Genomic DNA, 26,914 nt, shown 5'->3' on the forward strand with positions numbered 1-26,914 from the left:
GGAGGGACCCCAGGGTGTGCTGCAGGTGGAGAAGGGCCCGAGGAAGGAGGCCTGCCCAGCCAGCAGTCAGACCCAGGCCAAAATGTGCAGAAGGCTGCTTGAGCCAGATGCATCAAGGGCAGAGAAGGGAGAGCTCAGGCTTGCTGTGGGATGGGACCACCTGCAAAGAAGCCCTAGGGCCTGCAGCCTGGCCAGGGAGGCAGCAAGATCTGCTCAAGGAGGCTCTTTGTCATTTTAAATTTAAGTAAAGGCAATGGCACCCCACTCCAGTACTCTTGCCTGGAAAATCCCATGGATGAAGGAGCCTGGTGGGCTGCAGTCCATGGGGTCGCTAAGAGTCTGCCACGACTGAGAGACTTCACTTTCACTTTTCACTTTCATGCATTGGAGAAGGAAATGACAACCCACTCCAGTGTTCTTGCCTGGAGAATCCCAGGGATGGGGGAGCCTGGTGGGCTGCCGTCTCTGGGGTCGCACAGTGTTGGACACGACTGAAGCAACTTAGCAGCAGCAGCAGCAAACTTACGTTAAGGGCTTCCTGGAGGCTCAGTGGTAAAATCTGCTTGCCAATGTAGGAAGCACTGTTTCGATCCCTGGGTCGGGAAAATCCCCTGGAATAGGACGTGGCAATCCACTCCAGGATTCTTGCCTGGGAAATCCCATCATGGACAGAGGAGCCTGGCGGACTACAGTCCATAGGGTCACACAGAGTCAGACATGACTGAAGTGACTAAACACCAACAAAATTTAAGTAAAAAGTCTAAATGCTAATACACTGTAGCACTGCAGAAGGGAATAAAGTTGGTGTCTTCCCGAGGCCCCTCTTGTCCTCTCTGGAGTGGCTGGGGTGACCTGCTGCTTGTAATTCTCCCAGGATGCTTTTCTAGAGACTGGAGCATCTGTGACGTGTGTGTGCACCCAGCGCCTGCTTCTCTCCTCCCTCTGCTCCTCCGTTGTTTCTGCCTCCTGATCTCTGTCTGACCTCCATGCAAGCCTCTCTGGCTTTCATATAGCTGTGCGGTGTTCCATTTTCTGGATAAACCAGAGGTGACTTGGGCTGTTTTGAAGTTTGTGTCACTACAAAGGACCAGCCTGACCGTCCCTGTTGGTGGGGCTTTCGTTGCTGTATGTACGTGCCTTCGTAGCCATTCTACAGCTGAGCCACGCTGGCTGGAGCGCCCCACGGGGCCCGACACCCCTGCACTGCCAGGGCCCTGAGAGCACAACACGGAGCAGCAGGAAGGGCTTGGGGGAGCAGCAGAAAGATGCCCCAGGGCAGTGGGACTCGGGAATAATCCCGAGCTGATAAAAGGATATGTTTTGAAGAACAGCATAGGGAACAGATCACAAGTGTGGGCACAGATCACAAGTGTAGCCAGAGGATTGAGCGATGCTCCCGCCGTTCCCCCATGAAAAGCTTTTAGTCCCTTCCCTGGGGGAGTTCGTGGGAAAGGGGCCTGACTCTCTAAGAGTGGTTCGTGGAAGTGAACAGCTTCTGCAGGGAAGATCCCCTCACCTGGGTTATAGATTGGGCAGATCTGACGTGGATCTGTTTTGTGTTTCTGTAAGAGACGAATCTGGACGTCTAGGCTTGGCTGAGACCAAGCCTTGGGACCAGGCCCCTCAGTGAAAGAGATGGTGATATTAGTGGAAGAGTAGCATGGAAGAAGGGGGAGAAAATAGTCCCGTTGCCTTCTAGACTTTCCAGCAGAGGAGTTGTTTCTCTTTGAGGGGTCTTCCCACAAGGGAAGCCTGACCAACCATGGAGAGAATAAGGCCAAAGCTGGATCCTATGAGGAATGGTTGAATGCACTGAGGTTCTTTAATGTGAAGTTCAGAGAGGTGGGGAGGGATTATGAAGACAGCTGTGAGATATTTGATGAGTTTGTTGTCTGTGGTGCTGATAGGGAGAACTAGGACTGATCCAGTGGAGAGCAATTCCAGGGAGATAGATGCCAGCTCAGTGAAACTTCCAAACACTCAGAACTGTCTTGGGAGGTGGTGAGCTCCCTGGCCCTGGAAGCATGCAAACCAAAAGTAGAGAGTCACCTGGGCAAGAAGCTGTAAGAGGGATCTGTCACCACATGCAGAGTATGCAGACTGGACCATTGCCCTTCCTGTATATGTCCAAACAATAAAGGACCCCACTCACTCTTCCTTGCTCCTGGCATGTCAGCAAAATGGGACCATATAGGGGCTGGTCATCCCAGGGAAAGGGAAGGTAGGCGACTTTCAGGTGAGGACTGTAAGAGGAGCCGTCACCCTGAAGGTTGAGGGTACACCCCTGTGTTCCAGGTTCTTCTCGTGGAGGTTTGTGAGCACCCTGCAAGTGACGGACATCCTGAATGACAGCTACTCCTGGCCTCTGCTCGTGTACATGGGCGCCAGCTGCTTGTTCCCCTTGGCATCCAGCTGTGCACACACCTTCAGCTCCATGTCCAGGAACGCCCGCCACATCTGCTACTTCCTGGACTATGGCGCCGTCAACCTCTTCAGCCTGGGTACGTGAGGCCCTGCTCTCGCCTTCTGTCCCCCACGACCAAGCCACCTGCCCCTTCCTCTGGGATCTGGGGTCACCGCCAGGCTCTGGTGCGCTTGCAGAAGGGTCACCCCTGCCCAGGTGCCTGATGAGGGTTTTAAAAGAAACTTGTCCAGAGGTGTGCTGGCGAATACTGAACAACCAGCTCCCTGGGGACAGAAGTCCCAGTCTGTGGTGATGGCAGATAGCTATGGTATATGTACTCCCACCATGGCTGGCTTCCAGCCACCCACCCTGACAGCAGGGCCCTGGGCTGTGGAGTATCATTATACCCATGCTATAGATGAGGACAGTAGAGGTGAGTTACCCAGATCACGCAGCTTGTAATGGGAGAGCCAGGGCCTGGGAGCCTCAGGGCCCCTGCCTGTGGCTTCCTCAAGTCCCCAGGCCTGGATCCACCTCCTTGGAGCTCCCTCAGTGATTCCCTCATTTCCACTCCGCACTGGGAACAGCTCCCTAGGGACAGTTCGTGCATCTTCCTCATCTGGTTTTCCAGTCCGTAGCTGAGAGTCTGACTTGGAGGTGTTCAGTAAACCTGAGAGGAAGGTCTAGTCAGCTGAGAGAGGCTGGGGGCCCACCTGGGACTCCTCATCTGCAGCCACCTCTCCTCCTCTGTGACCCCGCTGGAAACCCCCAATCCCTAGAGGGTGGCGTTTGCTCAGCTTCCTCCCTGGTGTCCAGCTGCTCCCCTCCTGCTCAGCCCTCCCGTGCACGTGTGCTTTTACTAGGCTCCGGCCATTTTAATCCCCTGCTTAAAATCCTTTGGTGGCCCCCGTTGCCTGAAAGGAGATGTTCACTTTCGTTGGTCTGGCATCTTATGCTGTGTCCTGCTCCTGTTCCCTGGAGAGCCCCCTCTGCCCTCAAGCACCTGTCGGAACCTCCAAAGGGCCAGCGCCTTTGCCACACACCCACCATCCTCAGCTCCCACCTCACCCTGGAGCCTGGAGGCTCTCATCAGTTCTGCTTCCCACTGCAGTTCTGGCAGGCGCTGGGGCTCCCCCGCTCTTGTGTCACCCAAGGGCCCGGTCAGGACACAGACCACGTGCCTCCTGGGCCACGTGGGAGCCTTCCCACGGTATCAAGCTGAGAGAAGGGTCTGGCTGTTCTCCTGGGGGGCAGTTCCCAGCTGGAATCGCACAGGCAACCTGCAGAGGTGGGAGCGCTGTCCCAGGACGTGGCGATCCTTGGCCCTATCTGCCTGTGGGACCCTGGGCACATCCCTCAGCTTCCCTAGATTTCAGTGGTCAAATAGGAGCAAAGGCAGAGGCTGAGCTTGTGTGGTTTGAGGCCTGCTTCAGCTTTGAACTCGGATTCCAAGTTCTTTTTATCTTTGGATAACAGGTGACCTTAGCCCTAACCTTAGGCCCTAAGCTGACAGATCTGTGGCTGCTTCTCCCAGAGGGACCTCGGCCTGGAGAGGCCCTCTGGTCCTGGCCCCTGGACACACCTGTCCCCTTTAAAAAGGACAATGCTGGTCCCTGTTCTTTCAGGTAAAAGCTGCAGCAGCCAGGTGTCCAAAAGGTCCTTCAGTAACCCTTCTCTCACAAACTCCAAAACCTAAAACCACACAAAACGCCGAGGCTAGCCTCAAGTGCTCGGCCTCTTTGCCGACCTGTCCCTCAGCCCCCTGATGTGGCAGCCCTCCGCTCAGCAAGGGCTCTCCCTCCCCGCACTTTCTCCCCCACACCGTTGATTATTCCGCAAGGAATACCCGTATCATCATCTCAGGGCAAAGCTGAGCACACGGGGGTGTCATCGTGGACCACAGCATGTGGTTAAAAGCAGGGACTGGTGCTACACGGCCTGTGTTTGAAGCTTGGCTTTGCTACTTTCCAGCTGTGTGCCCCTGGGTGGGTTACCAAACCTCTCTGTGCTTCTGTTTCCTCATCTGTAAAATGAGGTTCAGTGCAGGACTGATGTCCGAGGGTGGCTGTAAACATTATGTGAGTTAATACCTGTCAAGCCCTTGGAGCAGCACTGGGCTCCCAGAACAATTCTCAGGGTGGGATCTGGGTGGGCAGAGAAGAGAGACGGGGACATACAGGCTGGGAGGGATGATGGCATAGCGAGGGTGGGGTGCAGGACTGCTCATGGTCTGTGTGGTGATGGGGCTCAGCCAGATGCAGGGCGGGGTGGTCTTCCCAGGGAGTCCAGACAGTGCTGAGTCCTGGCTTCTTGCCCAAGGCTGGTTTTGCTCCTCCAGGCTGTGCCATCGCCTACTCTGCCTATGTTTTCCCGGACACGCTGGTGAGCACCACCTTCCATGACTACTACCTGACCCTGGCTGTGCTGAACACCATCATTAGCATCTGGCTCTCCTGCTACTCCAGGTACCCGGCTGCTCTGCCACGGATGGGATGGGGCGAGGGGACGGATGGTGGTGGAGCACGTGGCTCCCTGGACTGCTGGAGGGGACGGGGGGAGAGGTGCTTGGGAGCCTGGGGCTCAGTTCCGGATGGACTTCCAGTGGCCGGGCGGGACCAGCTTCACAGGCACACAGCCTGCGCAGGTGCTCAGGGCCCCATGATCAAGAGGGCTTCAAACTTGTCTAATGCCCTGCTGTTGTTGTTTTGAAATACTTAATGATTTTTGAACAAGGGGGTCCCATACTCTGCCCTGCAAACTGTTGCTGAACGAGTCACTTACCCTCCTTGAACTTCAGTTTGCTTATCTATAAAATGGGGTCAAGGGAGTTCCTTGGCAGTTCAGTGGCTAAAACATGGCCCTTTCACTTCTGTGGACTGGGCTCAATTCCTGGTTGCAGAACTAAGATTCTACAAGCCATGTGGCTTTGGCCAAAAAGAAAAATAAAAATGGGGTCAACACAGCTATCCTGTGAAATGGGCATAATATATCCAGAACACTTGGCACAAGCCTGGCCCGGAGGAGGCACTCCATAAACAGGTGGTCTGCTAATAGGAGCTGAGAGGGGCCTGCCTCTGGACACAGACACACCTCAGAGATACTGCAAAGATACCAACTTCGCAGTAGGCAAGTCACTGAACTTTCTGGTTTCCCAGTGCGTGTAAAAGTGGAATTTACACTATAGTCTATTCAGTGTGCAAGAGCATTATGTCTAAGGAAACAGTGTACACATCTTAATTTAAAAATACGCTACTGCTAAAAAAAATGCTATCATCTGTCAACACAGAGTTACCACAAACCTTCAATTTGCAAAAAGCCACAATAAAGCAAAGTACAACAAGATATGCGTGTGTGTGATGCACGACAGACGACATTCAAATGTCTGACACATCCCCAGGGGAAGCATGATGGCCATGAATCATGCCCAGCTCACTGGCTCTAATTCTATTTTTTTTTTTTTTTCCTTTCACTCAAGGAAGCTCACTGGGGTGTGAGTACAACGGGCATTTTTTAGGATAACTACTCTAGATTATTCAGCTCTTGGTAAAAAAACAAACTACCCAAAATGACTTCGGAAACCTCTCGAATGACAGCGTTGGGGTAACATTTCTGTGGAGACAGTGCCAGGCGCTGGGGGCCTTCCATGGTGGGTTAGCAAGAGCGCCAAGGAAGGCTGGCGGTCCTGGCCACCCATGCCCCCAGCCTGTGCCTCTCCTGAGCCCTGGCCTTGCAGCATTCTTACTCCTGGCAGCCGTAGCTCTTCCCTCCCCAGGAGAAAACCACAGGGGTCGGGGTGGCGAGGTACGCTTCTGCAACTCCCCCACAGTGATTTTGGCTCCAGCTTTCTTTGGGGGACACTGGGTTTTGTGGGACCCAGAGGTAGGCAGATTTTCCAAACTTGACAAGCTGCTTTTATTTAAAAGTCAGAGAGTGGAGCCTTAAACAGCATCGGGAATGCTTGCCCCAACTTGCCTTGCCCTCACCTGTCCTGAGGCAGGTGGGCAGCGTGGAGCTGCTTTCCATGGGGTGAGTCTCGTTTGCAGGCTCAGTCTCAAGACTGGGTTTTGTGTTGCTTCATCTGGTGGGAAGGCCTGGGGTGTGAGGGGGGGTAAACCCTCTCTGGGGGAATGTGGAGATGAGTGCGGTTCAGCCCTTGTCCTCATAGAGTGCCCCGTGGAGTATGAGCAGCAGACTGCAGACCTCCAAAATGTCTAGACTGAGTCAACATTTCCTTTAAGGGCCAGAGGAAAGGGTTTTTTTTTTTTTTTTTTTAAAAAGGCATGTAGCATTACATGCTACATAACATAACATATAACATAGCATATAACATCGCAAATAATGATAATACGAAACGACACCTGCTTGGATAGCCAGGGTTCTGTGAAGCAGCCTTAGAATCAAGCATTGAGGAAGGTTGAACACTTTAGTTGGAGAAGAGGGAAGGGCGTTTTGGACAGAGCCGAGAGCCTGAACAGGGGTGAGGGCCTGGCGAGGATGGACGGCACTGGGAGACAGCAAGGAGCTTCAGAGTCGCCAGAGCCTGTGCAGCTGGCAGGGGAGGGGGACAGAGGCTGGAAGAGCCATCCAGAGGTGGGGGATCAGAGGCTCCTCGTGTGTCCTTCAGAGGACTGGCCTTGTGCTCAGGAAGGACAGTAAACTTCACAGGAAGACAGTTCTGTGGGCTCAGCCACTGTGTCCTGTGGGGCTCAATGGGGGCTCGGGGAACAGGAAGGGAAAAAGAAGCAAATGCCACATGCTTGGAGCCAAGGATAGAGTGGGACGTCCCCCTGTGGGCCCGTCCAGCTTCCTTCGCGTCTTGTCTTCTCTCCTTCCCACGTGCCAGTGGATCCCTGCTCTTACAAGACCCGTCCCCTCTGTTTTCATTCTCTGTCTTTGTCTTCGGTGTCTGAGGAGGAGGGCTCATGCGTGTGTGGGGAGAGACTTGGTCCTGATTAACTGCAGGGGAAGCAGTGGAGGCAGGCGAGGCCTGTCTGGAGGCCCAGCTTCACAGGCTTGCTGTGTGGCCTTGGGCCAGTCTTGGCCCTTAAGCAGGGGCCCCTGAGACGAAGTTCCCTGGGTTCCTTCTGTTTAGGCATCTATGATACCAGCTTCAGTGCCTTTTCCAAGGTTCCTCTCCGTGCCTTCTCCCCTGCATCCCCCAGGCCCACCACTGCCTCTCCCACCTGCTGTATCAGTCTGTGGAATGGCTAGGAGGCCAAGAACCACCTCTTTTCCTGAGCGCAAAAGAGACCATGGAGCTCATGAGTTGTGCTTTAGTTATCCACATGCTTCCCAGAGTAGTGTGGTCCGAATGGCCTTCATTCCCACATAATACATGTCCTTTAGGTAAATTCCACATGAGAGCTGGGAGCTTCCCATGTGGCTCAGTGATAAAGAATCCACCTGCAATGCAGGAGATTCGGGTTTGATCCCTGGGTCAGGAAGATCCCCTGGAGAAGGAATGGCAACCCACTGCAGTATTTTTGTCTGGAGAATCCCATGGACAGAGGGGCCTGGCGGGCTACAGTCCATGGGGGTGCATAGAGTCGGACACGACTTAGTGACTAAGCAACAACAATCGTGGAATTTACTTCAAAGGAACACATTCCAGAAAACCGCCTTCTTGTTCCATAGTGTTTATGGGGGAAATGGCAGAACATATGACCTCTCTGTGGCTCTTGGAGCCAGATGGGTGTGACAGAGACCCTGCCTGCGCGTACCTACTGACCACCTGCAAGCCCAGGAAGCATCGCCACTCGCTCAGGAATGGTAGTTCCACGTGTTTGCTGCGCATCACGAGTCCCTGTGGGTACTTTTCCAGTCATCCATCCAGGGTATCCAGCAGTTGGTTTTTCAGACACATGCTCGCTCTGTGGAATGCCGTGTGGTCAGTGCTGTGAGGGAGAGATGGGTTTTCATCCCTGGTGGGATGTGAGCTGTGCTGTGAGCACCGTGCCTTGGCAGTGGTGCTGCGGCAGCTCAGAGCGGCCTGGGGCAGGCCTTGAAGAGGGTTTGGAGGTCAGACGTGGAGATGGGAGGCTTAGCAGACAGTGGTTCCCAGACACATCCAGAGGTCAGAGGGCTCAGCCAGATGATAGACTGCTGCTGGGGCCAATGGTCAGCACGTGGAAATGTCCACATTCCTGTTATGTCATCCATACAACAACAAAACAGCCATAATACCACCCCCCTGCCCCCTCTGCGCGCACACACACGCACCTCGGCAATAGAATGATGTTTCCAAAGGCCCACTTGTTTTGAGCATAGTTCTGGAATTCACTTGCACATCTGCCCAGCTTTGTTGCAACAGGATTTATCGGGTTTTAGAATAGACTGGTATTATATCAGCGCTTTCTTGGTGGAGGCTTCTCCCGAAATCCAATGTTTCCTGCCCACCTGGTTCTAGGCAGAGGAGGCCTGACTCCCTGACTCCCAGCCTTGGGGGACAGGCATTGCCTTACCAGGCGAGGCTTTGGAGACTCGGGCGTGGTGTGCTTTGGAGAATGCCATGGCTCCTTCCCCTCCTTCTGGTTGTGGCGACACCCTGTGGCCTGATCTGGAATTGCACTTTGGTGGTGGGAGGCCCACCGTCTTTGTAGCTGCTGGCCCTTCTGCCTCTTGTTCTCTGTTGCTCTCTTCTGTTCTGCTTTATCTCCTTTTTCCCTCTGTAGACTCGGCTTGGCAGCTGGAGAGGCTGGTTCGTTTGCCCTTGGGGAAGTACTTTATCAGGCCGGGCGCCATGTCTCAAGTCGCAGGAAATCCGTGTTTTGGGGGATGGCCCTCGCCAACCAGAGCCAGCTTTCTTCCTGTGTAAGTGGCCACAGAGAGAGCGTGCTTTAAGAGCAAGTCTCTTCGCACCCAGAGGTGATAGGCGGTGGCAGAGCATGGGGAGGGAGGGAGCAGGCTTGCATGGTCGGGCAGGGTCGGCCGGCGTAGACTGAGAAGGTCCTACGAAAGATGGGTTCTGACTTGGAGCAGTGGAAGTGTGTTCTGTTCGCCTCCTGGGGCAGAGGGGTGTCTGTAAGAGCAGAGTCTGGGGAGTGGTCTGAGACCTGCCCAAGGGGAGAGGGTGGGAAGCCAACCAAACATCCTGGCTGTAAATCCTAGCTTTGCCTCTTTTTAGCTCAGCTGATTTTAGGCAAATCACCCAGAACCCGTCTGTTCCCTCCTGTTCTATTTTCTGTACCACGTGGCTACAAGATGGGGAGAGGGAAAGGATGGGTCCTACAACACTTTTTTTTAAAAAATGCTGCTATTTCGTGAGTGTTACTCTGTGCTCTGCACAGCTGTAAGCTCCTAGTGAGCATCATTTGATTAAACCCTTGCAACAAGCCCATAAGGGATTCTGTAGTCATCCCCGTGGTACACACGAGGATTCTGGGGCACAGGAGGGTTACATCACGCCCTGGATGAGAGGGTCACAAAAGTCAGGGACTGGACCAGACTCAGAGTGTCCAAGACAAACACGTTGTCAGATCGTGACCCTGTGCCTATCCCAGGGTTTGTGGTTTCCTCCAAGGCTGGGGTTCTGTTCTGGGGGATGATGAGTTGAGGTCCCTTATATCTCCTCCTCCTCTTTGAGCTCCTCTTCCTTCTCTGCCCAGTGTCCACAGGGTCAGAAAAGAAGAAGGGACATGCCCATGGGCTTGAGTGAAGTTGAAGCTCATCTCTGGGGTTTATGGGGCTTCTCAGGGTCCATGGTGAACAGGGGTCCCCAGGCTGGGCTGCCAAGCAGATGCCCACATCCTCGGGCACACTTCTGAGCTGGATGCTGGAGATGGAGAGCTGAGCAGACCCAGCTCCACCCTTGAGGAGGGTTCCCTGACCACCCTGGAGGCAGATGAGGGTGTCTCTGCCGTATTCTATGCCAGAGGATGTGGACACAGTGGGGCTCACAGTTAGGTGACTGCACTGGCTCATAGAGGATGTGAAGATCCTGCTGGAAGAGATGGACCTGGGCTAGGGGAACAGCAGACCCTGTTTGGTGGAGAAGGGGCAGGCGAGTGGGCTGGGACAGGGCACCTGGGGAACAGAAGTGAGGAGCAGACCCCACCAGAGAGCATGATGAGGGGCAGAACTGTCAAGAAGGGCTGGAGGGCCCCAGTGCCCCCATCATCGTACAGGCTGCCCCATAACAGCCACCCTACAAGCCTCAACACCCTAGCTCTGCATATCACCTTTGCCGGGGGAGGCTCTGGCCTCACAGTCCTGTGGGTCCCCAGGGAGAAGAACCCAGCCCCCACAGTATGATGTATTGAAGCGGGTACCTGCCCTGCCACCCGGCCCAGCCTGGGAGTGTGAGCTCTCCCTTGCCCGAGCCCCAGCTCAGGGCTGCAGTTTTGTATGGAGCCTCTCCTTCAACTCAAAGAAGGAAGGCCCATGCTTGGTCAGTTTCCCCAGCCCAGGATTCCTGTGTGTGTTATTAAATATTCCAGAAATCTCTTGTCGTTAAACATCTAATAGTACCCAGGGCTTTTGCAGGGGATTCACCTGGCGACTCTGACTAGTTAAGCATCTCAACCTTCGCAGAGGTGCTGGCCTCAGGAGCCTGTGCGTTTGGGCCTGCCCATGCCCCACAGTTTGCCTCTCCTGGTGGCTACTGGTCTGACTTCTAGAAGGCCCTGTGGCAGTTAGATAACTTGTCCTTCGAAGGTTTTTTGCTCCGTGCCTCCTCCCTGATTTTGGATACCATTGCTTCTTATGGTGCCGGGAGATGGCGCCTCCAAACTCTTTTCACATTTGAGATGGAGCCCTTCCCAGGGGGGCTGGTGGGAGAAGTGGAGAGGGCTGGTGGGGAAGCTGCTGGCTGAGGGAGGAGTTTGTGCGCAGATGGTTTTCTGTGGGTTACTCGGCCTTGGTTATTTTTAGTGTGTGTGTTATTGACTGAAACTCCCTTTCATTCTCATTTCTCCCCCATTTCCTTTCCTGATTTAGGTTTTTTGAGATACAGAAGCCTGGGATCTGTAAGATGCTTCGTGTCCTGGCCTTTGCTTTTCCCTATACCTGGGACTCCCTTCCCGTCTTATTCAGGGTAAGGGCCCTGCTCTGACCCCTCTCTGTCTGTTGGCAACACCAGGGAATCGATTGTGTCCTGAGCTCTGGGGGTCAGACGCTGTCCTGGTCACAGGAGAACACATGGACGCAGAGCCCCACGTGCTCCCTTATTGGCATTCACAGACCAATCAGGTGGCACGGACAGAGGCCCTGATGGGCATAGGCAGCCAGCACCTACCATGGGCACTAGGTAGGTGGCGCCAGGAGATGCATCAGTGGCCAGTGCTACCCGGAGGCTCAGGAGCAGTCTCGGAGGGCTGGGCAGGAGAGGCAGCCTGGGGTTTAGTAGAGTGAGCAGGAGAGTGGGCTCTGGAGGCAAATCTCTAATATTCACTCACTGCAAGACTTTGGGCAGGTTTTCTACCATCTCTGTGTCTCGACTTCCCTCATCTGGAAAATGGCCTGGTAATAACACCTCCTTGTGTCAGGCTATGGGGAGGATTACATGAGATAATGTGTACAGTGCTAGCTGGTGGTGAGAGTCCCATAAACGCATTATTATATATTATCATCAATTAACATAGACGTAGTAGGGAAGGAAAGTGTATAACTGAAGGTCTTAAAGGATAGATGGGAATTAGATGGTGAACACAAAGGAAGAGGGTATAGGAGGGAAGATAAGAAGAGGGAAAATTCACGCATTCTCAGATGGCCGTGCGTTCAAATCCCAGTCCCACTACTCACTGGCTGTGTGACATTAGGCAGTGAACAAAACCTCTCTGAGCCTCAGTTTCCTTATCTTTAAATGAGGCTGATATCCCCTCCTTCACAGGGGGGTAGAAGAGGAGTCATCAAATGAACAGACCTGATGGGCCCAGCAGTTCCAGGCCCAGGCCCCGAGGGTGGAGGCAGCGTAAAAGTCTGGTGCATGAGGCCGAGATGGCAGCGCCCAGGGCTGAAGGAGAGGGGTCAGGCTGGCTCCACCAGCTGAGACACTGAGCCTGTGCCCCGTGCTCAGTCCGTGTGGGTCTGGGGAGACCAGAAGAGGGGATGCAGCCCACTCCGTTGAATCCTCCCTGGAGGACACAGACCACACCCAGGAAACCAGCGCAGAGAGAACAAGCCAGCCCCGCAGGCCACCCCTGCAAACAGCACCGCTTCTTGTCAGGATGAGTGCTGGACGCTCCTGGCACTCAGCTGCGTCAGACTCCGGGCAGAGGGGGAGGAGGGATCTTAGCCTGTACGGTGCTGTGGCTGAGCACTCAGGCTCTGCAAATCAGCCTGACTTCTCTACTAATTAGTGGTTGGCAAGTCACCTTCCAGCCCAGTACTCTCATCTGCAAAATGGGAGAAATGGAGTCTGCCGTGTGGTCATTGTTGAGGCTCCGATGAAGTGATGCACACAGAAGGCCTGGCCTGGTGCCCTCGGAGGTGGTGGCTGCCGCTATTTTTAACGATCGTACAAAAACCGTACCAAACTCCAAACCAGGATAATGTCCGTAATTAATAGTTTTTAATGACTCAGAAGGCCTTCCAGGAATTCCTAGGCCTTAAAGCCTTAATTAAGAGCATCAGTTCAAGGGATGTGCTGGTTAAAAGTGAGTTCAAGTGTGAATGGGCCATTTTTTTTTTTTTTTTACTTACATTTTAGCCCCAGGGGTGGGGGTAGGGCAGAGTAGTGATATATTAGCAGGACTTTTTTTTCCCTTTCCTTTTCTCTTCACTTCTGTTGTTTTCCTTCCCTTCCTTCCTTTCTTTGTTTTTTTTTTTTTTTTTTGTAACTAAATAACCCAAAGGCTCTCATGAGCATGTAGGGGGTTAAAATACAGTTACCTTAGGTCTCAGTTACTCACACTCAGAACAGGAAGCCTGCCCACACAGGCCCTGTGAGGTCCCTTTTCAAGCACAGACACCGGGAGGGAACGGCCTTGGCGCACAGAGTCCACTCGTGTGCGTGGGGAGGTCTACAGACCTCCTCTCGAGCCCTAATGTTTCTTTCTGTCTTTAAGCTTTTCATTTTGCGCTGGAGTATAGTTGATTTACAGTGTTGTGTTAGTTTCAGGCGTACAGTAAAGTGATTCAGGGATACATAAACAGGTATCTATTCCTTTTCAAGCTCTTTTCCCGTTTCGGTTTTTGCAGCATGTTGAGCAGAGTCCCCTGTGCTATACAGTAGGTCCCTGTAGGCTATCCACGTTAAGGCTTGGCGTTTCTTTCAATACCTGCAGGTATTCCTGCTCCCCGGGGAGAGCGCGGAGAACGAAGCCACCGTGTACCACCAGAAGCACGTGGCCATGACCCTCCTGGCCTCTTTCTTCTACTCTGCGCATCTGCCGGAGCGCCTGGCCCCTGGACGCTTCGACTACATCGGTGAGCGCGTGGTGACCCCGCTGCCCAGGGGGCGCTCCCATCCCTGACAGCAGTGCTGTAGTTGCCAAGGGGAGGCAGGGGCAGGGCGGGAAGCAAATCCCCAGGAAGTTGTCCAGGCCCAGGCCAAGGTGAGTGAAACTGTCAGGTGACAGACGTCAGGATGTGCACAGACCGTGGATGCCCAGGGAGGGCGGTGGAGGATGCAGAGAAGGCGGGTCTAGGATTCTAAAGTATTTCTGGAGGGTGTGGGGACAGGAGAGTCCCATTATTACCTCGAACGTGAAATCCCATTATTAAGTGACCATGGAAGGCAGCTGTAAAGAGGAAGAGGAAAGACAGGGTACAGAAGGCTCTGAGGGTACCAGCCGGTGAGGGGCGGGCAGTGCCAAGGAGAGGAAAGAGGGTCTCATTCAGGTGGGTGTGATGGTGCCAGGAATCGTGGTAGAGCAGTGGTTCCCAGACTCAGCAGTTCCCAGTCTGGACGAGTAGTCTCAGCCTCAGCTGGGAGCATGTGGATCTCAGCCCCCACCCCCAAGACATCCTGCTGGGGTGGGCCCAGCACTCTCTCAGAAGCTGAGTGCTTCTCCAGGTGAGCCTGAACGTGCTCAAGCCAGAGAGGCCATGTGGTGAAGAGGAGGCGTCAGAGCTACAGGGGTTTATACCTGCTGGCAGAGTTCCTTCCCCTCTGTCGAGGGACGTGGGTAGCGCTGTGCAACGTGTCTCCTCCACCCTGGCTCTGGGACTGGCTGGAGGAGGGAGCCTTGGCCACTTCTGGTGAGGCTAAGGGGTCCTGGGATGGGAGCTCCTCAGATAAGCCACCATGGAGATCTAGGTCCTCATCCCCGGGTGGCGAGCAGGAACCTCGGTTCTCCCCAGGCCCATTTTGTCCATGAGTTTCCATCTTCTACCCAAGAAACATGGCCACATTTTGCCTTGACAAGAGTTTCATCTCCTTTATTCCTTCTCCTCTGCCAGAAGGGATCACATGAGCAAAATGGTTAGAGGGCAGATTTCAAAAAAGGAGGGAGATGAGAGGGCCAGGGGATTGGAACCTGCCCAAGGAGCCTGCCCAGCATGTCCACCTCCCTAGCCCCAGCCCAGCCAGAGGAAATAGAGCTGATCGTGTACAAAGTCTGGGGTCAGCAGGAAAAACATAAAGAGACACTGGGCCTTATTTTGCCAACTCTGGCTTCTTAATAACATTTTATTTACTCACCTCTATCCTGTCCCTTTAGGCCTAGAGCAGAAAGACACTCCAGTGGGGGGACATGGCAGAGATGGCAGATAATGACACCATCTTAAACAAGGGCTTTGGAAAGATCTCTGTCCTTAAATAACAGTCAGCCAGATTTTGAGCTTCCTCCCCAGTGCCCACAGAAGCTCCTCCCTCTTCCTTCCAGACGGGATTGTTGACTTTTCCTGCAGGCACATTTCACATCTGTCCAGTGCTCTTGACTCTTCCATCTGTTTGTCTCCTGCCCTAATGGAGACAGGTTTGTGCCTCAGTTGGTGGGCGCAGCTGGTCACTTCCTACTGCTTGGCCGTATGTCCTTGGAGAGTACGGTTCTCAGCTGGATAAGGAACCACTTCTGCTGCAAAACACACAGATTTGGAAATTGTACACAGCCCAGTAGTATGTCTTGAGTGAGGAAGGGGCGGCCCCTCCAGGCACAGTATCTCCCTGGGGGATGCAGGCTGGGGTGCTGGCAGCTCCTTGCCCTAAGGAAGTCATTGATCACTCATTCAACTTTCCTGCATCTTCATTCACGACTTGGCTCTGGCTCATTAGGGCAGATGGCCAGTCTGGTCCCTTCTGTGGACACATTTATTGAATACTTGCTATAGGATAAATCTTGGGGGTACAACACTGAATTCTTTTTTTTTTTTTTGAACTGAAGGAGGGTCCTTATTTAACTCTTGTATTAGTCTGCTAGTGCTGCCATAACAAAGAACCACAGACTGCATGGCTGATACAAAAGTTTATTTTCTCATAATCCAGAGGTTAGAAGCCCAAGATCAAGGGGATGGCAGGGTTGGTTTCTTCCAAGTCCTCTCTCCTTGGCTTGCCAGGGGCCATCTCCATTTCTTTTCACATGATCTCTCCTCTGTGTATGTGTACATCCTAATCTCCTCTTCTTATAAAGATACCAGAGCGGGTCCCTAGCTAGTGAACTCATTTTAACTTAATTGTCTTTTAAAAACCTTATCTCCAAATATGGTCACATTCTCAGGTACTGGGATTTAAGACTTTCAACATGTGAATTTGGGAGGGGGAGATACAATCAGCCCATGAAACATGCAGGCTTCTTATCTTACTCCTGGTTTCTGTCCCCCCAGGCAATCCCCAGCCCTGGGCAATGGACTCCTTTTCTCACCAACTACCAAGTCAGTACCTCCCTGCACACTGCAGCCACCCTCCACTGGGCTCCCACCCTCTGGGGATGCATACATGCTGACCAGGGTCCTGTGAGTTATCAGAGAGAAGGAGCCCCTCATTGTGTCTGGGACTAACCAGCAGTAGGGGGAGGAGCATCTCACAAGTGGTCAGCAGAAAGTCTGGCTGGCTTCCCCTTTGGTATTGAAGTCAGGATCAGAACTGACTGGTGACAGCTCTCGAGAGGTAAACTTTAGTAGAACTTTCTCACGTGAAAGGCGGGACTGGTGGATAAGCTGTTTTAAAAATGGATTTGGTTTTCTCTGATGGCCTTTTTATTTTTCTCATATGATATTTTAAAAATAAAAACTTTAAAGTATGTATCACACATGGGCTTCCCCGGTGGCGCTAGTGGTAAAGAATCCACCTGCCAATGTGGGAGACACAGGAGTCACGGGTTTCATCCCTGAGTTGGGACGATCCCCTGGAGGAAGGCACGGAAACCCACTCCATTATTCATGCCTGGAAAATTCCATGGACAGAGGAGCCTGGCAGACTGCAGTCTGTGGGGTCGCAAGGAGTCAGACACAACTGAGCGACTGAACACACACACACACACACACACACGTTATATATAACATAATACCCTGATTTCAAGTGCACAATTCAATCTTTTTTTTTTTATTTTAGCAAATTTACCACATTGTATAACTATCACCATATATGAGTTTTAGAACATTTTCATCACCCCAGTAAGATCCTTCCTGCCCACGTACTATTAATCCCAGCTCCCTGTCTCAGGGATTTGCCTTTTCTGGACAGTGGGTATCTTGCATCTAGCTTCTTTTACTCCACAGTGTTTTTAGCACACAAGCCATAGGATGTTATCAGTAGTCCATTCCCTTTTTATTGCTGATTTTGGTGGCCTTTTGTGTGTTTGCTTTAGGTCACAGCCACCAGCTGTTTCACGTGTGTGTGATCCTGGCCACACACATGCAGATGGAAGCCATCCTTCTGGACAAGACTCTGAGGAAGGAATGGCTGCTGACCCACTGCAGGCCCCTGGTGTTCGCCCAGATAGCCGGAGCCATACTTCTGTGCCTCATCTTCAGCCTCAGCAACATAGTTTATTTCTCAGCTGCTCTGTATAGGATTCCCGAGCCGGAATTACATAAAAAGGAAACCTGATTCATACCATAAGCTTTTCGTACCAAATGTCTGCATTAAGCTACGACATTCTAACTACCATAAGCCAATGGCATGGTCCCAGTTTGCAGTGGCCTAAAATATTTAGAATGCTTGATATCTTGGCATTTTTGAGCGGGTTCAGGTCCATAAGGTATTTAACTGGGGACACTTCTCTAGATGTGCGTTGGATTCTGTAAGTACGATTTTAAAAGGGGGACATGGGTTCAAGTCAGTCCTCATTCATGCAAATCATTATTTCATTTAGCTTTAATTTATTTAAAGTATGTTCTCCAATTCTATTTAAACAGCTGGATTAGGCGTACCACCCTTGTAGCTTTACTATTAAATAGTTGGATTAAGCCTTACTACCCTTGAAGTATTACTCTTGGAAAATGGAACACGCTTCATCTGATGAGTTTCATGTAGCAAAGCCTCTCCTACCACAGTGGAGGAGGATGAGTTGGGAAGGTCAGTCAGGGAACCTGAGAAAAGGGAAACTGAGTCTGCGGGAGCTGTGGGGACTGGGAAAGCATTCCAGAATGAAGAAACCTGGTTTGGGGAGGGACCTTCTTCCTTTCCCCACCTAGTGAAGGAAATGAAAGAGCTCCCTCTTTCCCCGAAAGTCCATTCTGCTTCACCATGCAAGGTTCCCATGCCATCATGGACTTGGATTTTGTTAAAAGTTCACAGCCTGTGGCTGGGGTGTCATATGCTCTGTTTTGCTCTGTTTTCTTATTGCCAGCTTGATGCTGTGAAGTATTATGCAGCACAGGTGAAGTGTGTTACCCAGAGGGCACTAACTGAATTAATCCCAATTGGTTGTACTCATCCATCACCCTTTAACCAATGACATCACAATGTTTGGGGAGGTTACATTTAATGTTGCTTCAGCATTTCATATGTGCTGCAGAATTTAACGTTCACGTGCAGAGGATACTACAGACTTTGCCAAAGGAATGGAAACGCTTGGTGAGCTTGTGATAAATGTAGATTCCCCAGGCGAATCAGGAGACGCTGCTTTACCAGTTTAAAATGTTGGTTTCCTGCAGAAGGTCTGTACTGGGACAAGTTCCCCAGGTGATTGTCAGGAGGGCCATGGGCCAAACTTGCAGAAATGCCGGTGTCACGAATTCCTGAATGCCCAGGGCCCATCAGCTGTGTTTTGATTGGTCTAACTTTCAGCAGCTCACCACCTAAGGCTGTGTCCTCTGCTTTCCACTCTGTGGAGTACTGAAACACTGAGTATTTTCTCACCTGTTGCATTAGTCATTAAAAGTTCAGTATTTCGTGGTGTTTTCATAGAGTACAGAAATGCTGAGGCCCATCACTCCCTGACATGCACTTGCTGACGACTTAAGGGACCATCCATCGCAATGCAGGAGCCTCTTCTGCTGACTCAGGAACACCCCAGTTTCTTAGAACACTGCCTCTATGGTTAACTGGCCCAGACGTTTGAATGACCTTGTAAGTAGCTCATCAGCTAATACTCTGAAGACAAGTAGCAATTTATATCGGATATGAGTGGTCAACAAATATGATTTCATTAGTTTTATTGTCTGTTTACTTCCTCTGGGGAAGGTAGACTGATAAAATTATATAGGCTGGTAAATTTTTGGTACATTAATTGCAAGCTGCACGACAAAATTTGTTTTTTTGGCAAGAGGTTGACACTATTACTGGAATTGTACTCCAGCAGGGGTTCTGGGCTTCCATTTCATCTTACTGTAACTTCAGTTTTATGGTAGACAGAGGTACTAACTTTAAGTACTCCATTTTAGTAATGCCAAAGGCATGAAGTCTTCTTAATTCTCTTGTTTATAGAAAGTAACATAAGGTTCTTTGTTTAGCTCAGAAGTAGTTGAAAGATCACAGGTGACTAATCTGAAGGACTTTTAGAACATTTAGTCTTTGGTTACATTGCTTTTTCAGCATTGCTTAATGATGAAAATGGAATGTTAAATCAACAAAATAAGGCCAAGTGTTTCATAATGTTTTTATACATTTGGTAAACTTAGTCCCATTGTATACTTTTGGACAGTGTTACAATTAAATTTTATAACAGTTTGCAGTACGCTGATTTGGAAACTTATAATGATGAATGAGAATGTGTTCAAATATATTCATTTTCATTAAGTATTATGAAGTCTAATGTAAATATAGTTTTGCTAAGCCATTCCAGAAATTAAAAAGACTGGCAGTGGGTCAGGTGAAAACCTCACTGGGAGGATGTCTTTTAATGTGTGTGTGTGCTCAGCTGTGTCCGACTCTGCAACCCCACGGACTATGGCCCACCAGGCTCCTCTCCATGAAATTTTCCAGGCAAGAATACTGGAGTGGGTTGCCATTTCCTTCTCCAGGGGATCTTCCCAACCCAACCCAGGAACGAACCCAGGTCTTATGTGGCTCCTGCATTGGCAGGCGGGTTCTTTACCACTGAGCCACTTGGGAAGCCTTGTCTTTTAAGGTAGCAGTTCTCAATTTTTTTTTTTTTTTTTTTTAACATCTCAGTACACTTTGGAGATATACCATATTCCCCCTGGTAGCGATTGCTCACCAAGGCCCTGTCTCCTAAGGGGCAAGGGGAGAGGGCACACTCCTGAAGGGATGTACCTCTTCCCCCTCCCTGGGCTCAAGAAACACTACTCTAGAATTTACTGATCATTTTCATTGTGATAAAACTCAGGTATGCTTGGATGAGGCCATTTGGTCACTTGCCTCTTCCTTCAGTCACAAATGGAGAGTTTAATTTTTCTTGCGCAGTCTTTGGAGAGGAACGCTCCTCCTTTCCTAAAGACATGAATTTGTCAGACTTCCCTGGTGGTCCAGTGGTTGACAATCCACTGCCAAAGTAGGGGACACAGTGTGATCTCTGGTCCAGGAAGATCCCACATGCCTCAGACAATTAAGCCCGTGCACCACAACTGCTGAGCCTGAGCTCTAAGAGCCCAGGAGTAGTAACTACTGGACTGCTGAGCCTGAGTGCCCTGGGGCCCTTTCTCCACAGTAAGAGAAGCCACTGCTGTGAGAAGCCTGCGCATTACGACCGGAGGGTAGCCCGCACGCAGCAACAAAGACGCAACGCAGCCCAAAATAAATAAAGTATATTTTTTAAAAAGACAAGAACAGGTCCTTGGTGATTAGAATTAGAAGTGGGATGTTTAGAAGGCTTTTGAATACAAGTGATTTAGATATTTGGTCTGCAGCAATCTTTCGCAAAGTGTTTTTTGGAGAAGGAACTCAGTTCCCAGGAGATATTCTGAGGAAGGCAGGATGCTGTTCTGGAAAAGAATGCTTTTGTCAGGTTCATCAGAGAAACCTTTCATTCCCATCTGCTTTGTCCTGAATTTGGCTTGGCCATGGTACCCTTTATATATGAAACGGCTCTTAACCCTGTATATCAGCATTTTGTAACATGTTGTTGAATGCCAGCCTCTGATTTTCCAGTCGACAATCCATTATGAATGAAAAGGCAGAGACCTATTTCCAGACTCAGAGATGTTCTTCCAGCTTATGCTAATGTCTGGTTTTCTTAAATTATGGTAGGAAAAATAAAATTTATTTATTATAGTAAAGTCCTGTTTCTCCTTTGACTTAGTTATGTTTCACCTACTATGCCGAAAACATGTTCACTCATCATGAAAAATAGATTCCTGTATATGTATAGATTGTGAAATCATTCACTGAATGTTTATTTACTGCCAGGTATATATAAAACAAACACTGTCCTAAGAGTTGGGAATATAGAAGTGAAGAAAACCCAAACTGTCCTTCCCTCATGGAAAAGATACCCTGGTCAGCCAGTAGGACAGGAGATACAGATAAATTCAGATAATGGTAAGTGCTGGTGGCTTAGATGGTAAAGAATCCGCATCCAGTGTGGGAGACCTGGGTTCGATCCCTGGGTTGGGAAGATCCCTGGAGGAGGACATGGCAACCCACTCCAATATTGTTGCCTGTGAATCCCCATGTACAGAGAAGCCTGTGGGGATACAGTCCATGGGGTTGCGAAGAGTCGACTGAGTGACTAAGCACAGCACATCAGGAAAATAAGCCTGGGGACTTCCCTGGTGGTCCAATGATTTAGACTCCATGCTTCCACTTGAGAGTCCTTTGAACTGCAAGGAGATCCAACCAGTCCATCCTAAAAATCAGTCCTGGGTGTTCATTGGAAGTACTGATATTGAAGCTGAAACTCCAATACTTTGGCCACCTCATGCGAAGAATTGACTCATTTGAAAAGACCCCGATGCTGGGAAAGATTGAGGGCAGGAGGAGAAAGGGACGACAGAGGATGAGATGGTTGGATGGCATCACTGACTCAATGGACATGAGTTTGGGTAGACTCCAGGAGTTGGTGATAGACAGGGAGGCCTGGCGTGCTGCAGTTCATGGGGTCGCAAAGAGTTGGACATGACTGAGTGACTGAACTGAACTTCCACTGCAGGAGTTTGATCCCTGGTCCAGGGAACTAAGATCCTGCTCCCACTTGGTGTGGCCAAAAAAAAAAAAAGAAGGCTGGTGAGGGAATAGGAAGGGGTGGGGTGAGGCAGCTGAGATTGGATAGCCACTCTGATAACCCTACATTTGAGGAGAAACTTAATGGAGCACTAGACCATTCAGGTATGACCTAAATCAAATCCTTTCTGATTATATGGTGTAAGAGACAAATAGATTCAAGGGATTAGATCTGATAGAGTACCTGAAGAACTATGGATGGAGGTTCCTAACACTGTAGAGGAGGCGGTGAAACCGTCCTCAAGAAGAAGAAACGCAAACAGGCACAATGGTTGTTTGAGGAGCCCTTACAAATCACTGAGAAAAGAGAAATGAAAGGTAAAGGAGAAAGGGAAAGATATATCCATCTGAATGCAGAGTTCCAAAGAATACCAAAGAGAGATACGAAAGGCTTCCTAAATGATCAAAGAAATAGAGAAAACAATAGAATGTGAAAGACTAGCGATCTCTTTGAGAAAATTGGAGATACTAAAGGAATATTTCATGCAAAGATGGGCACAATAAAGTATAGAAACAGTATGGACCTAATAGAACCACAGTTCAGTTCAGTCACTCAGTTGTGTCCAACTCTTTGCGACCCCATGAACTGTGGCAGGTCAGGCCTCCCTGTCTATCACCAACTACCTGAGTTCACCCAAATCCATATCCATCGAGTCGGTGATGCCATCCAGCCATCTCATCCTCTGTCATCCCCTTTTCCTCCTGCCTTCAATCTTTCCCAACATCAGGGTCTTTTCAAATGAATCAGCTCTTCATATCAGGTGGCCAAAGTATTGGAGGTTCAGCTTCAAGATCAGTCCTTCCAATGAATACCCAGGACTGATCTCCTTTAGGATGGACTGGTTGGATCTCCTTGCAGTCCAAGGGACTCTCAAGAGTCTTCTTCAACACCACAGTTCAAAAGCATCAATTCTTCAGTGCTCAGCTTTCTTTATAGTCCAACTCTCACATCCATACATGACTACTGGAAAAACCATAGCCTTGACTAGATGGACCTTTGTTGGCAAAGTAATGTCTCTGCTTTTCAATATGCTATCTAGGTTGGTCATAACTTTCCTTCCAAGGAGTAAGCGTCTTTTAATTTCATGGCTGCAATCACTATCTGCAGTGATTTTGGAGCCCTCCAAAATAAAGTCAGCCACTGTTTCCCCTGTTACCCCATCTATTTGCCATGAAGTGATGGGACAGGATGCCATGATCTTCATTTTCTGAATGTTGAGCTTTAAGCCAACTTTTTCGCTCTCCTCTTTCACTTTCATCAAGATGCTCTTTCGTTCTTCTTCACTTTCTGCCATAAGGGTGGTGTTATCTGCATATCTGAGGTTATTGATATTTCTCCCGGCAACCTTGATTTCAGCATGTGCTTCTTCCAGCCCAGCGTTTCTCATGATGTCCTCTGCATATAAATTAAATAAGCAGGGTGACAATATACAGCCTTGACATACTCCTTTTCCTGTTTGGAACCAGTCTGTTGTTCCATGTCCAGTTCTAACTGTTGCTTCCTGACCTGCGTACAGATTTCTCAAGAGGCAGGTTAGGTAGTCTGGTATTCCCATCTCTTTCAGAATTTTCTCTTTCACAAAGTTTATTGTGATCCACACAGTCAAAGGCTTTGTCATAGTCAATAAAGCAGAAATAGATGTTTTTCTGGAACTCTCTTGCTTTTTCCATGATCCAGCAGATGTTGGCAATTTGATCTCTGGTTCCTCTGCCTTTTCGAAAACCAGCTTGAACATCGGGAAGTTCATGGTTCACGTATTGCTGAAGCCTGGATTGGAGAATTTTAAGCATTACTTTTACTAGCGTTTGAGATGAGTGCAATTGTGCAATAGTTTGACCATTCTTTGGCATTGCCTTTCTTTGGGATTGGAATGAAAACTGACCTTTTCCAGTCCTGTGGCCACTGCTGCGTTGTCCAAATTTGCTGGCATATTGAGTACAGCACTTTCACAGCATCATTTTTCAGGATTCGAAACAGCTCAACTGGTATCCCATCACCTCCACTAGCTTTGTTCATAGTGATGCTTCCTAAGGCCCACTTGACTTCACATTCCAGGATGTCTGGCTCTAGGTCAGTGATCACACCATCGTGATTATCTGGGTCATGAAGATCTTTTTTGTACAGTTCTTCTGTGTATTCTTGCCACCTCTTCTTAATATCTTCTGCTTCTGTTAGGTCCATACCATTTCTGTCCTTTATTGTGCCCATCTTTGCACGAAATGTTCCCTTGGTGTCTCTAATTTTCTTGAAGAGATCTCTAGTCTTTCCCATTCTATTGTTTTCCTCTATTTCTTTGCATTGATCCCTGAGGAAGGCTTTCTTATCTCTCCTTGCTATTCTTTGGAACTCTGCATTCAGATGCTTATATCTTTCCTTTTCTCCTTTGCTTTTTGCTTCGCTTATTTTCACAGCTATTGGTAAGGCCTCCTCAGACCGCCATTTTGCTTTTTTGTATTTCTTTTTCTTGGGGATGGTCTTGATTTCTGGCTCCTGTACAATGTCATGAACCTCCATCCATAGTTCATCAGGCACTCTATCTATCAGATCTAATCCCTTAAATCTATTTCTCACTTCCACTGTATAGTCATAAGGGATTTGATTTAGGTCATACCTGAATGGTCTAGTGGTTTTCTCCACTTCAATTTCAGTCTGAATTTGGCAATAAGGAGTTCATGATCTGAGCCACAGTCAGCTCCCAGTCTTGTTTTTGTTGACTGTATAGAGCTTCTCCATCTTTGGCTGCAAAGAATATAATCAATCTTATTTCAGTGTTGACCATCTGGTGATGTCCATGTGTAGAGTCTTCTCTTGTGTTGTTGGAAGAGGGTGTTTGCTATAACCAGTGCGTTCTCTTGGCACAACTCTATTAGCCTTTGCCCTGCTTCATTCTGTAATCCAAGGCCAAATTTGCCTGTTACTCCAGGTGTTTCTTGACTTCCTACTTTTGCATTCCAGTCCCCTGTAATGAAAAGGACATCTTTTTGGGGTGTTAGTTCTAGAAGGTCTTGTAGGTCTTCACAGAACTGTTCAACTTCAGCTTCGTCAGTGTTACTGGTTGGGGCATAGACTTGGATTACCATGATATTGAATGGTTTGCCTTGGAAACGAACAGAGATCATTCTGTCACTTTTGAGATTGCATTCAAGTACTGCATTTTGGACTCTTTCATTGACCATGATGGCTACTCCATTTCTTCTAAGGGATTCCTGCCCACAGTAGTAGATATAATGGTCATCTGAGTTAAATTCACCCATTTCAGTCCATCTTAGTTCGCTGATTCCTAGAATGTTGATGTTCACTCTTGTCATCTCCTGTTTGACCACTTCCAATTTGCCTTGATTCATGGACTTAACATTCCAGGTTCCTATGCAATATTGCTCTTTACAGCATTGGACCCTGCTTCTATCACCAGTCCCATCCACAGCTGGATGTTGTTTTTGCTTTGGTTCCATCCCTTCCGTCTTTCTGGAGTTACTTCTCCACTCATCTCCAGTAGCATATTGGGCACCTACCGACTTGGGGAGTTCATCTTTCAGTGTCCTCTCTTTTTGCCTTTTCATACTGTTCATGCGGTTCTCAAGGCAAGAATACTGAAGTGGTTTGCCATTCCCTTCTCCAGTGGACCACATTCTGTCAGACCTCTCTAGCATGACCTGTCTGTCTTGGGTGGCCCCACACAGCATGGCTTGGTTTCATTGAGTTAGACCAGGCTGTGGTCCGGTGATCATATTGGCCTGTGGTCTGTGATTTGGTTTCCATCTGTCTGCCCTCTGATGCCATCTCTCAGTGCCTCCCTCTTACTTGGGTTTCTCTTACTTTCAATGTGGGGTCTCTCTTCACGGCTGCTCCAGCAAAGCGCAGAAGCACAAAATATTAAGAAAAGGTGGCAAGAATACACAGAAGAACTATACAAAAAAGATCTTAATGACCCAGATAACCAGGATCACTCACCTAGAACCACACATCCTGGAGTGTGAAGTCAAGTGGGCCTTTCGAAGCATCACTAGGAACAAAGCTAGTGGCAGTGATGTAATTCCAGCTGAGCTATTTCAAATCCTAAAAGATCATGCTGTGAAAGTGCTGCACTCAGTATGCCAGCAAATTTGGAAAACTAAGCCGTGGCCATGGAACTGGAAACGGTCAGCTTTAGTTCCAGTCCCAAAGAAAGGCAATGCCAAAGAATGTCCAAGCTACTGCACAGTTGCAGTTGTCTCACATGCTAGCAAAGTAATTCTCAAAGATTTCCAAGCTAGGCTTCAACAGTCTGTGAACTGAGAACTTCTAGATGTTCAAGCTGGATTTAGAAAAGGCAGGGGAACCAGAGATCAAATTGCCAACATCCGTTGGATCATAGAAAAAGCAAGAGAATTCCAGAAAAACATCTGCTTCGTTGACTGTGCTAAAGCCTTTGACTATGTGGGTCACAAAACACTGTGGAAAATTCTTCAAGAGTTTGGAATAGCAGACCACCTTACCTGCCTACTGAGAAATCTGTATGCAGGTCAAGAAGCAACAGTTAGAACCGGACATGGAACACCGGTGTTAGTTGCTCAGTTGTGTCTGACTCTTTGCAACCCCATAGACTGTAGACCACACGGCTCCTCTGTCCCTGGGATTCTCCAGGCAAGAATACTGGAGTGGGTCACCATTTCCTTCTCCAGAGGATCTTTCCAACCCAGGGATTGAACCCAGGTCTTCTGTGTTGCTGCTGCTAAGTCGCTTCAGTCGTCTCTGACTCTGTGCAGCCCCATAGATGGCAGCCCACCAGGCTCCCCTGTTCCTGGGATTCTCCAGGCAAGAACACTGGAGTGGGTTGCCTGTTCCTTCTCCAACTTCTGTGTTGCAGGCAGATTCTTTACTGTCTGAGCTACAGGGAAGTCCTGGAAGTCCTAACACTGGACTGGTTCCAAATTGGGAAAGGAGTATGTCAAGGCTGTATATTGTCACCTTGCTTATTTAACTTATATGCTGAGTACATCATGTGAATGCCAGACTGGATGAAGCACAAGCTGGAATCAAGATTGCAGGGAGAAATATCAATAACCTCAGATATGCAGGTGAGAACCCC

The 26,914-nt window shown here is 49.5% G+C and overlaps 2 protein-coding genes across 6 annotated transcripts in view; both read left to right on the plus strand.

The window, feature by feature from the left end:
- The window catches only part of PAQR5 (progestin and adipoQ receptor family member 5), a 96,927-nt gene extending 79,585 nt beyond the window's left edge, over positions 1-17,342 (plus strand). For all 5 annotated transcript variants that reach the window (XM_061430210.1, XM_061430209.1, XM_061430211.1 and 2 more), the window contains 5 exons: positions 2,296-2,501; positions 4,743-4,869; positions 11,339-11,435; positions 13,627-13,768; positions 17,089-17,342. In XM_061430210.1, coding sequence (XP_061286194.1) covers positions 2,296-2,501; positions 4,743-4,869; positions 11,339-11,435; positions 13,627-13,768; positions 17,089-17,330 — 814 coding nt within the window. In that variant the 3' untranslated portion in view covers positions 17,331-17,342. The remainder of the gene's footprint in view (positions 1-2,295; positions 2,502-4,742; positions 4,870-11,338; positions 11,436-13,626; positions 13,769-17,088) is intronic.
- A 1,364-nt stretch (positions 17,343-18,706) lies between these two features.
- The window catches only part of KIF23 (kinesin family member 23), a 72,657-nt gene continuing 64,449 nt past the window's right edge, over positions 18,707-26,914 (plus strand). Inside the window, exon 1 of the mRNA XM_061430203.1 lies at positions 18,707-18,794. Within this exon, the coding sequence (XP_061286187.1) occupies positions 18,787-18,794 (8 nt within the window). The 5' untranslated portion in view covers positions 18,707-18,786. The remainder of the gene's footprint in view (positions 18,795-26,914) is intronic.

The sequence above is a fragment of the Bos javanicus genome, chromosome 10 (assembly GCF_032452875.1).
Source record: "Bos javanicus breed banteng chromosome 10, ARS-OSU_banteng_1.0, whole genome shotgun sequence".
Taxonomy (NCBI): Eukaryota; Metazoa; Chordata; class Mammalia; order Artiodactyla; family Bovidae; genus Bos; species Bos javanicus.